This window comes from Castanea sativa, chromosome 7 (assembly GCF_040712315.1).
Source record: "Castanea sativa cultivar Marrone di Chiusa Pesio chromosome 7, ASM4071231v1".
NCBI lineage: Eukaryota > Viridiplantae > Streptophyta > Magnoliopsida > Fagales > Fagaceae > Castanea > Castanea sativa.
In genome coordinates this window covers 7,982,242-7,993,492 of record NC_134019.1, presented here as the reverse complement: position 1 = coordinate 7,993,492, position 11,251 = coordinate 7,982,242, and the positions used below count along the sequence as shown (strand labels likewise).

The 11,251-nt window shown below is 33.9% G+C and overlaps 1 protein-coding gene across 1 annotated transcript; it reads left to right on the top strand.

Moving 5' to 3' along the window:
• The first annotated feature begins 10,222 nt into the window (after positions 1-10,222).
• LOC142642423 (E3 ubiquitin-protein ligase RHA1B-like) lies at positions 10,223-10,824 on the top strand. The gene has a single exon (XM_075816772.1). It carries the CDS (start codon positions 10,250-10,252, stop codon positions 10,739-10,741), a length of 492 nt encoding a protein of 163 aa, XP_075672887.1. The 5' UTR covers positions 10,223-10,249; the 3' UTR covers positions 10,742-10,824.
• Positions 10,825-11,251: the final 427 nt, after the last annotated feature.

Sequence of the window (11,251 nt, the reverse complement as noted above, 5' to 3'; positions counted from 1 at the left end):
TTCCATTTTGTCTATTACTTATGGGCTACACAACAATGGGTAACTCTCTCTTCTTAGTCAATTGCTTATTGTTTAGTAGTACGCTTTGGTTCTCTCCAAACCAAATAATAATATATAACGTGAGAAGTTGGTGGAATCAATTTCGATGATTGGCAACATATTACCATGATTGACACGTTTGCAGTTTGCTAAACAATATTGATTAACATAATTCTTGAATCAGTGAAGGAAACCAAATTGCAATATCTTTTTGCATATAATGGGTAAATTAATTGATATGTTTATAAAAATAAGTTTCATGCTATGCGACCAGCTATTTGAATTGTCGAGAACGTGGCCCCATGGAAATCGACTAAACTAAGAATATAATTAATCTTCTTCCTAACTCCCCTTTCACATTTACCAAAAAAAAAGAAAAAAAGAAAAGACATTTACCAAACCCACTTGTATGACTGATACAACGATGGGGAAGTTCCATATGATTAAGTAGACTTTTTCAAGTAATCTGATATAGTCTGCCATATGAGAGTATAATTTTAGTGACAAGAAATTGAATCTCTACCATAAGAACATTCGGATCTACTCATGCTAAAATTTATATTTATTTCAACATAAGAACCTACTTTATTTTATTTAGCATATTTTTTTAATTATTTTTCTTCATACATTATTGTGATTATAGAACATCAAGATGTTTTAGTTATATATATAGTAGGTCGCTTTGAATATATATATATATATATATATATATATATATATTTTTTTTTTTTTTAAAAAAAAGTAATATTTATTAGAACCCACGAATACGAAAGTAGTATATGTATTAACTTAACTTGCTATTCTTACTTATTTATGTAATTGGAAGACCTTGTGGCTATAGCAACTGCAACTGGTTTAAATAATTTTTGTTGTATTTTCGACATAATCTTTTAAACTCGTTAGATCTGTGCATTTCACAATTCATTGCCGATTCATGCAAGCAATAATAAGCAAAAATAAACCTAGATTAATGGAAGACACCCTTGTCATAGTTGTTGACTTGTTGGTTTCATTTTAAAATTGTGCGGTTAATATATACATATAACAAGGTAAGAACTCACTTTAGATATATCATACTTCATTAAGAGGCACCACTAGAAGTTACTTGTTTGTGGGGTTAAATGACAAGTAAATTTTAAGGAATCAAAATCTTCATACCAAAGCTTGTGAACATGTTTAATTATAGGTAAATAGAACATTGACAAGTAGTTATTTGAGGGAGAGAGGAGTGAGAGAAATTTCCATATAATGAGTACCAAAATTGGTGTACTTTTTTCACAGTTTTTGGCTGAAAGAGAGAAATGGGCCCATATAATTCGTCATTTTAAATATGGAATTGAGTCCACAAATTCAGTATCCATAATATTGCCACAACTATCTTACATAGCAAACTATAACTCACTGCTGTCATTTTCACATGAACTTTCCACTTTTTTCATAAATTACTTTTATCGAAATACACTTACCTTGTGTGTTGCTAGTGCACTCCTGCTCATGGTTTTGAAACCAAGACCATTTAATGAACTGAGTAAGAGAGAGGGTCAAGGTTTTTGAGGTTGAACCAAAGTTCAACCGAGGTCAAACCATGATGTGTCATTTAATATTTTTGATACTTAAATTGGTTTATATTTATTAATTTTTCATTCCTAACCAACAAGATGTGCATGACCCAATGGTTTGCATGCTGGACATATTATTTTCACAACATTTTTATAACATTTTTCACAACAAATTATAAGTGGTTAGTTGTTATTGGTTCAAATTTGAACCTAACACTAAGATTACTTAAGATTTGCCCAATGGTTTTTTGCCCCAACATTAACATTCAGTAACAACCTACCACTTAAGATTTGTTGTAAAAATGTTGTAAATATATTATTTCTCTATAAACAATGCCCCTGGCCGATTTTCTACTTTGCTACCCAAATCTCCTAATTAGACAAGTTGCTAAAACAAGGCTGGTTTTGTTTTGTTAGTTTTTTTTTAAAGAAAAATTCTAGGACCACAATTAATTCCTGGCTGGTTTTCTACTTTGCTACCCAAGTCTCCTGATTAGACAAGTTGCTAAAACAAGGCTGGTTTTGTTCTTTTTTTTTTTTTTTTTTTTTTTTTTTAAAGAAAAATTCTAGGACCACAATTAATTACATACCCATTTTTACCAAAATCATTACATGGATGAACTAGATTCTTATAGAAACCTGGTCTGACTGGCCAGTCTGGTCTAGGTTTAAAAACAATGCCCTGCTTGGTTTTCTACTTTGCTACCCAAGTCTTCTGATCAAACAAGTTGCTAAAACAAGGCTGGTTTTGTTTTCTTCTTTTTTTTAAGAAAAATTCTAGGACCACAATTAATTCCATACCCATTTTTACAACTATTCAATATGGCTAACTGTGAGTGGTAAAAGAAAGTAGTATGTCCATGCGAAAGTAACAAGCAACCAGCCACTAGCCACAATCTACCATATAGGATAGTTATGAAATTTAGTGTGAAATAAGTGTGAAATTGGTTGTGATCAGCAATTGCAACATTTTTCTCACTAATGCATGGAAAAAAAAAAAAAAAAAACTACCATGTCAAAGATTATGCTCCACCATTTTGGGACTTAAGACAGCAAAATGTAAAATATTCGCCTGTAATATCCAACAAATCTATTTGCTTTCATTGTTTTGTCTTATCAATATTTTTTATTTCTTTTAACTTTCTCATTTCAACTCCTCAACACTATATAACCGCTATTATGCTTCCACAACTCTCCACATTGTTGAACTTCCACTTTCATTTTTAGCATGGTATGTTTTTTAACTCTGTATGATTTTTTTAAAAAAAATTATGTGTCACAACTCACAATCATAGTAAATAGTAAATGCATGTTTTTTACGATGTATAGGTAAATGATGATTTTTTAATATTAAAAAAACATGCAAAGACATTAGATTGTAAGAACTATATATAAGCATTCTTCAATTCTATTATTATTATTATTATTATTAGGGTTTAGTGTATAGTTAGGATGATAATGAATCTCTATTACTCAAATATGTCAATATATAAAAATATGAACCTTATATTAAGTTTTTGAAATAAATGGTAGTTCACTATTTTGAGATTATGAACAATTGCAATTTAATACAATTCTTTTTTTTTTCCCCTTTTTTATTTGAATGTAAAAATATAATTCCAAAAAAAAAAATCCCCTATTTTGAAATCCCATTCTATATTCCCCCTCTACTCCTCTAAACAAAACCACAATTAATGTATAACAATATGAGTGGTATGATCTTTTTTTTTTTGAAAGAGAAATCATCCATTATGCATTCAGTAAAATTAAATCTTGGTACATAGCTTCCAAAGCAACTGGAGGAACATCTTCCATCCAGTACAAATCCTCATTTAAGGTACTAGCATATCTAGCTAAAACATGAGCTACCCTATTACAATCCCTCTTAACCCAATTGAAAGAGACCCTTCTAATCTCACGGGTGAGCCATTGAATATCTTCCACCACATGCCCACAAGCTAATAGATCTGGACTGGAGGAAGAAAGTGCTCTCATAACATTTATGCTATCACCTTCAATAATTAGCTTAGCAAAACCCGTATCAATTGCAAACTTCATTGCTTTTCTACATGCCAAGGTCTTTGCTTCTTCACTGCTTGAAACAGGTGGTCCAATAGTAGATAGCGCTTTGTCAAGGCATTCTTTGGCATTGAGGTGAAATGGCTACCCCAAAGTTTATATATATTACTAATTTTAGCAATATGGTTCAATAAAATTACACTTGGTCCCCCTTTAACAATATCATTATTCCTTTTGAAGGCCATAAATTTTTTTTATAGATCTAAAATCTAAAAGAAAATTAATAAACCCAAAATGTTAGGACATATGTGGTTCAATTGTTAAGAACATATGTCATTATTTTATGTAATTGGCTAATCCTTTAACAAAACGCACTTTACTTGTAATTGGGTAGATCTAGGATGTTTTTTATACTTCAAGAAATAAGGTTTCAAGATCAAGTGTTAAAACCATGCAAGTCTGTCAAAGAAATAAGCTGAGAAGTGCTCTTCATTAAAGCTTAACAGCTGGCTCAACAGCTGGCTCGACAGCTGCATCTATCGAGCTTTAAGAAACTGTTCCAGCCCCGTGGCTCGACAGCTGCTCGACAGCACCTCAACACCTCTAGCTGTCGAGATTAAGGAAAAATAGTTTTTCAGTACTGTTTTGATTTTGATCCGTGGACATGTCTTTGGGCCTTCTTTTTTCGTAACCCTAGACATATAAAAGGATTATTTTAAGAGCCGTCAAAGTAAGCACAAGTTGCATAAGCATTGAGCAAAGTTTGTTCAATCAATTGGTGACCGGAGACAAAATTTGCCTAGTTCATCTCTTTGTAAAGAAGCTGCTGTGTCTTTGCATCATAGGGTTTTGTAACCAAACATCTTCTCGTTCTTCATTGTGAGGATAAACTGAAGAACTTTGCAGCCAACATCTTTCTTAAGTTGGTGATTGAAGTCGCGTACTGGGATCCGCATAAATTGGTTAGTCACGTATTAGGAGTTGTGCATTGAAAAAGAGAGATTGTCACTACAGAATAAGTCCAATTGGGTATTGGGGTAAGAGTTCAACTGTAAATTGGTATAAGGTACTGTGATTCCTTTACTTATAATCGCTTGTTGTGATAATAGTGGATTCTCGAGAGTGGTGACCTTAAAATCACTCGGTGGGATTTTTGTCTTGGAGGTTTTCCTCATTCGTAAACAAATCACCGCGTCAATTTATTTTCCACTGCACTTTAGTTTATTGGTGATTTGTTTGTGCTACCACGCGTTTGCATGTTAATTTGATTAATTAATAAACTTGGCTAATTAATCAACTTAATTCATCTCAAGGGGTCAATACGTTTTTGGCTTGTCAAGTGGTATCAGAGTAGGCACACTCTGATTAGGGTTTAATCCTTATGAGTGATCCATTGACCCCTATTGTCATGGATAGAGGACAATATCTTATTATCCAACCTTTATTTGATGGGACTAACTATGCATACTGAAAAGTATGCATGAGAGCTTTCTTGCAGTCTCTAGATGAGAAGGTGTGGCAAGCTGTAGAGATTGGTTGGACCAAGCCAAAGGAAGCGTCGGCTAATTGGGATAAGACAAAGGGAAGAAGGATGCAAGCGATGGCGGTGAGTACACTGTTCCTACAGGACCTAAGTGCTTTGGGTGTCAAGGCTTTGGACACATGAAACAGGAATGCCCAACGTATCTTAAGATGATTGGGAAAAGTAAGGCACTTGTTGTTACACTAAGTGACATCGAGCCTGAAGATGATTCTGACAATGAGGATGAAGGAATTTTGAATGCCTTCACTGCCATAGTTAATCTTACTGAGGGGATTATTGAAGATGTGGATGAAGAAGAGGAATTGGTGGAAGCCAAGTTTGAGAAGATGGATGATCAAGATGACATTCACACAGCCTATGCAAAATTATATAATGTCTCAGAAAAGCACGAGAAGCTGTATAGGTTAACCACCAAGAAGCTTAGTGATGTGGAGCTTGAACGTGAAGAACTTTCCACAAAGTTTGATGAAGCTAATCAAACTTTTGGAGCATTGAGGTTTAAAAATAACTTCTTGGCTAAGAGGACTAAGAAGCTTGAGGCAGAACTATTCCAAGTCAGAGTTCAGCTGGAGAGGACTTCAAGTGCTAAGCTCGATGAGATGCTCGGTTTTCAAAAATCTGCTTTAGATCGAACAGGTTTAGGGTATGATTTCTCTTCCTCTAATATTGCTTTTGCTAGTACTACTATCTTTGTTCCCCTAGCAATAATGTTGAAATTGAGAACACTAATGTTAAAACTGTATTATCTAGTGAGAATATAGACAATGGTAAATCTATCTTAGGAGCACCCCCTAAGCAGGATAAGAAGGAAGTTAAAAACCTTAGGGATAAGAAGACTATCTCTCCAAGGCCTAAACAAAAGAAGCAGCATCTTTGTCATCACTGTGGAGCAGCTGGTCATACTCGACCAAATTGCTATAAGTAGTTAGCCACTCAAAATAGCAACAACATATTGGCGTCGGAAAATCAGAATCAGTTTCTGTCCTCGTTTGCTCCTTTTAGAGATCTTTTCAAAGCCTTCATGTTCCTTTCGAACTTGAATAGTTTCAATTCTTCCCCTTCACCGTTGGTTCAAGGGTTTGCGAAAAGGAAATGTTCTTCCAAGGTGTGGAAGGAAAAGGGTTCCAAGTGATCTAATCACTTTCTCTCTCTCTTCTTTTGTTTTTGTTTTTGCATTACTTGTGTATTTTACTTTAATGTTTTGAGTCAGTCTAGTTTTTATGCATTGCTTTGTTTTACCTTACATGTTTTTGGTTATTAGTTTTTCAGTTTTAGTTATTTTGTTTTGTTTGAAATAAAAATGAAAAAAATTGAAAAATTCAGAAAAATACAAAAACAATGTGTGTTTGTGTACATCGGTTTTTGTGAACCTTAAAATGGCATTTGAAACAGAGTTTTTTAAACTTTGTATCACTTGTAGCTTAGATGAGCATCCTTATGCACAACTAAGCAAGTGAGCTTTGTGACTCTTTGTTTGTGATGAGTAAGGTTAAGTGATCTCTTGTACTTAACACTCGTATTATTCTTTTTGACGGGAAGGACTAGAAAATCCTAAGAGAAAGGCATAAATAACCATCTTATCACTGTTATCCACCAATCATGATATGACATCTGTATGCTTCGGCATAGAAAAAGTGCAATGTCAATGACATCTGTATGCTTCGGCATAGCAAAAGTGCAATGTCAAAAAACTTAACATAATTAGGTATTTCTTTTCTCTCCTTTGTATACCCATGCATGGTTTACTTAATAAAAGAAAATATGCAAAGAAATAAAAGCAAAAAGAACAAAAATGCTTTAAATATGATTGCAAGCGTGTTTTCTAGGAGATGTGGGAGTTATAGGATGTATTTCAAAGGTAATAGTCTCCATCAAACAGTTATGATTGTGTGTGAATTAAAGTGATTTTCCCATATCTCAAATCATCATAACCTTGAGACACTTATGCAATCTTGCGATGTTTTTCACACACAACACGCAATATTCTTTGCTACTTTTGATACATGTGCAAGTACAATGTGATTTGGCTATCACAAGGTTTACATGTGTTGATGTATGCTTACTAAACTGTCTTAACATGTTTTTGAAATATAATATTGGTTAGACTTGTTTAGTATGTGTGTGTGTGTGTTTTTGGGAGCTAAATGCTTAACTCTTTGTTGATTAAGAGATGTTTTGAGAGGTTAAAATGTTGGTTGGGTCATTGGCTGAGTTGCATGCTTGATTGCATTCATATCTGTGTTTTTCTCGTTCTTGAAAAACTGTTTTTAAGCCTTTTCGATACCTTCTCGACACCTCTCGATACCTGGTTCATCTTTAGTTGCATCTTATCACAATCTCGATAGCTTCTAGATCGACCGAGAAACCTCCTGACCTCTTGATAGCTCCTCGATAGCTTCTGGATCGATCGAGAAACCTCTTGACCTCTCGATAGATTCCCGACAGCTTCTGGATCGATCGAGCTTCTTACTCGTGTCTGATGTTTTTTTCCTCGACACCTCCTCGATAGTTGCATCTGTCGACGACTTTTTCTCGACACCTACCTTGACACCTAGCTCGACACCTTTATCTGTCGAGATTTACTGAGGTTCTATATAAAGGTTTTGTGCGATCCGAACTTCATTTCTCTCGATCTCTCTCTTGATAGGTTCATTTTCTCACCTCCCCTTTTCACTTTCTCTCACTCATAAACTCTCCTCAAGGTTTCTTCAAGCTTTTTCAATATTTTCTTCTCTTGGTAAGCCTCTCATCTTTCATTATACATGCATTTCATGTTTTGAAACCTAGGATTTTGAGTTTTGAAAATTTTTGGGGTTTTTCAAAATTGTTAAGTTTTTGTGAAAATTTGGGATGGGTTTTTGCCTAAATGAGTTTCAAATCTCATACATTACATCTCATAAGCATTATAATTATATTATCATGCATTTAGATGTGTGCAATTTGATTGTGTGCTGGTAGGATTGGATTGGGCGGAGCCCATGATGTCTTTTATATGGCATATCCCATGTTCATACATTTTTTATGCATACGTTCTTTTCTTTCAATATTCCTACTATATTTGAATTGTGTTGGAACTTTTTTGAGTGTTTCTTTCTTCCCCCTCTCTCTCTTGTTTACGCTAGTGCGTTAATGGCACCAAAACGTAAGTCTACTGTTGTCTAGAACCCTATGCGTTCTAGGGCCTCTTCGTCTTCTGATCCTACTCCCTCCTGTGTCCGGTTCCGTGATAAGAAAGCCCAAAAGGACTTCTCGGAGAACTTCTCTAAACGAGGTGTTCATTCGGAACACCAAGTTGTCTTGTCAAACTTTGTCGACACTGACCTTCCCAATGTCAAACACTGACCTTCCCAATGTCATTCACAGACGGGAATGGGAGTTACTGTGTGATGTCCCGGTTACATGTCCTTCCGTGCTAGTGCAGGAGTTTTACTCCAACATGCAAAATTTAGCTACAAAATTAATTGTAGCCTAAAACTACAAAATTGGTTGTATTTACTCAATAAAATAAACATTAATTACTACATATTTTGAAAATTTAACCGTTGAATTACATGTTCTTTACATTCTCAATATACATGTCAAATTTTTTTCGATTGGATATTATTTACTATACGATTTATAAGTTTATATTTTATGCATAATTCTAAATTATAAAAAATTGCAACTTAAACAATTTATTGTATTTAGAATACTATTTTAGATTATTGTATATATAATGACAAAGTTTAGCTACAAAATTGGTTGTAGTCTAAGACTATAACTTTACTCAATAAAATAAATATTATTACATATTTTAAAAATCTAACCATTGAATAAGATGTTTTTTATGTTCTCAATACACTTATCAATTTTTTTGTCAATTGGTATGACTTACTATATGATCTATAAATTTATATTTTATGCATAATTAAAAAAAAGGGTTATATCATTAATAAATTGTTTAAATTTTAAATTTTTGTAATTTAAACAATTTATTGATGATATAAACTTTTTTTTTATATTTTTTATTTTTTTATATACAAGATAGAAATTTTACTCTAGCCTAATCTAAGTGCATATGTGTGTGAAGTTCCTTTTTGGAGACTTGAACTCCGGTCCTTGCCCCTGACACCCCATAAGCACTTAATACATTTAGAGTAACCATTGCACCAAGGGTGCATGGTAGTATATAACTATTGTTCTTTAATATGGAAGTTGTATACACACAAAAAAGGGCAAATAACAACTTACCCACATGTGGCTTGGCCAAAATTTAAGTTGTCTACCTCTGGCTTGAAATTTGACGCTTTACCCACTTGAAGTTAACTTAGTTAGAGTTTCGTAACTCATCTTTGTTCAAAATAGGGTTAAATATATAATTTTGCTTCACTTTTATGTTTCTTTTTTCCAAAAACACAAAAATACAAGATCAAATAAGATTAGAAAGAATCCAACGGAATACTTGTATAATGGAATTTCAAAACAACAGGTAGACAACTTAAATTTCGGTTAAATTTCAAGTGGGTAAAGTATCAAATTTCAAACCACATATAAGTAACTTAGATTTCAGTCAAACCACAGATATATAAGTTGTAATTTGGCAACAAAAAAAAAAAATCATTTTTTTTCTCACCTCACCTGCAACAAATTCCTAATCCACCACTATTCACCTCCAAATTTTTTTTTTTTTTGGAGGAACACAATGGACAGGTCAGCAATTAGTATTTATAAAAAATTAAGTATATGTGCATCCACTCTATATAGGGTGGTATTAAATATTGGATTTTACTAACGTGTGTCCTAAGGACACACACTAGTATACAATTTTTGGAAAATTTTTTATTGAAAATTGAAAAAATTTTGACAGCTTTTTTAATTCCCGATACATTAACCGGATCCTTAAATATTAACTAGCAACGGTTGCTTTCCTGTTGATTTCGTACAACCAGCCCAGATGAGTCGGGATAATATTTTATATAATTATCATATCTCAACCACGAAGATAAGAAACAGCTCTCTTATTAATAGCTATTTTGGTAAGAAGTGCAAGCTATCTTATGGTTTATTTTCCTTCAAACTCTTCAACATCTATTTCCCTCTCACAATAATTATGGGTTTAGTCTGTATTGCAATGAAGATACCGAAATCCATAAACATTAGATTTTTACTAGGCATGCTGGACCATATAAAGTTCATTGTTATGGTGGCACTCACACGTCTAGGTCTGCTCAATCCGCCAGAACAAGCAGCTGAGACTGAAGAACTTTCCACTGGTTATGTTCTTGTAATGAATGGTTCAACTCCATCACTAATCCCTGTCGACAGTCTAATGGTGTTGATCAAGAAGAGGGTCCCTGTGATAGAATATAGTGGTTTTGTTGAAAGATATAGAGCACTGAATGATGATGAAGACGTGGATATGGAAATGGAATGTTCTGTCTGCTTGAAATGCGTGGAGAGAAGCCATCAGATCAGAGAGCTGTGTAATTGCTACCATGTGTTTCACAAGGAGTGCCTGGATAGATGGGTGGATGAGGGTCAGGTGACCTGCCCTTTGTGCAGAACTCTACTGTTTCCAGTAAAGACAGAAAGGATAATTTAGATGTTATAAGAGATATCAGGGTAGTATATTTGTTTGGTTAGAAGTACGAGACAGGAGCTAGTGGGCTCACAAATCCCATCTTCAGGCATCAATGATTATGATTATGATGTGTAAGGAGTGTATACTATTTTGAGTGTGTAACAATATACTTTTCTTAACTTACTATGCTTTACATTGTCTCTAGGGCAGTGATTATCACAAATCTGTCCGGATTCATTGTCATTGTTTTCGTTTATTATGGATATTTGTGTAAAAAATTGTGGACATCTTGCACACAATTTTGGATATGACGTGCATGTGTGTGACACAATTTTTCTTCATCTCCAAAGCCTAGTATATGGGTTTTTTTTTTTTTTTTTTGGGGGGAGGGGGGCGTGGTGGGGTTCTCTCTCTCTCTCTCTCTCTCTCTCTCTCTCTCTCTCTATTTAGATTGACAATCAACTTTCCATGAAAAAAAAAATGTAGAACAGACCACCGTGACATTCTTAGACTCTCATGTACGTTTGAAAT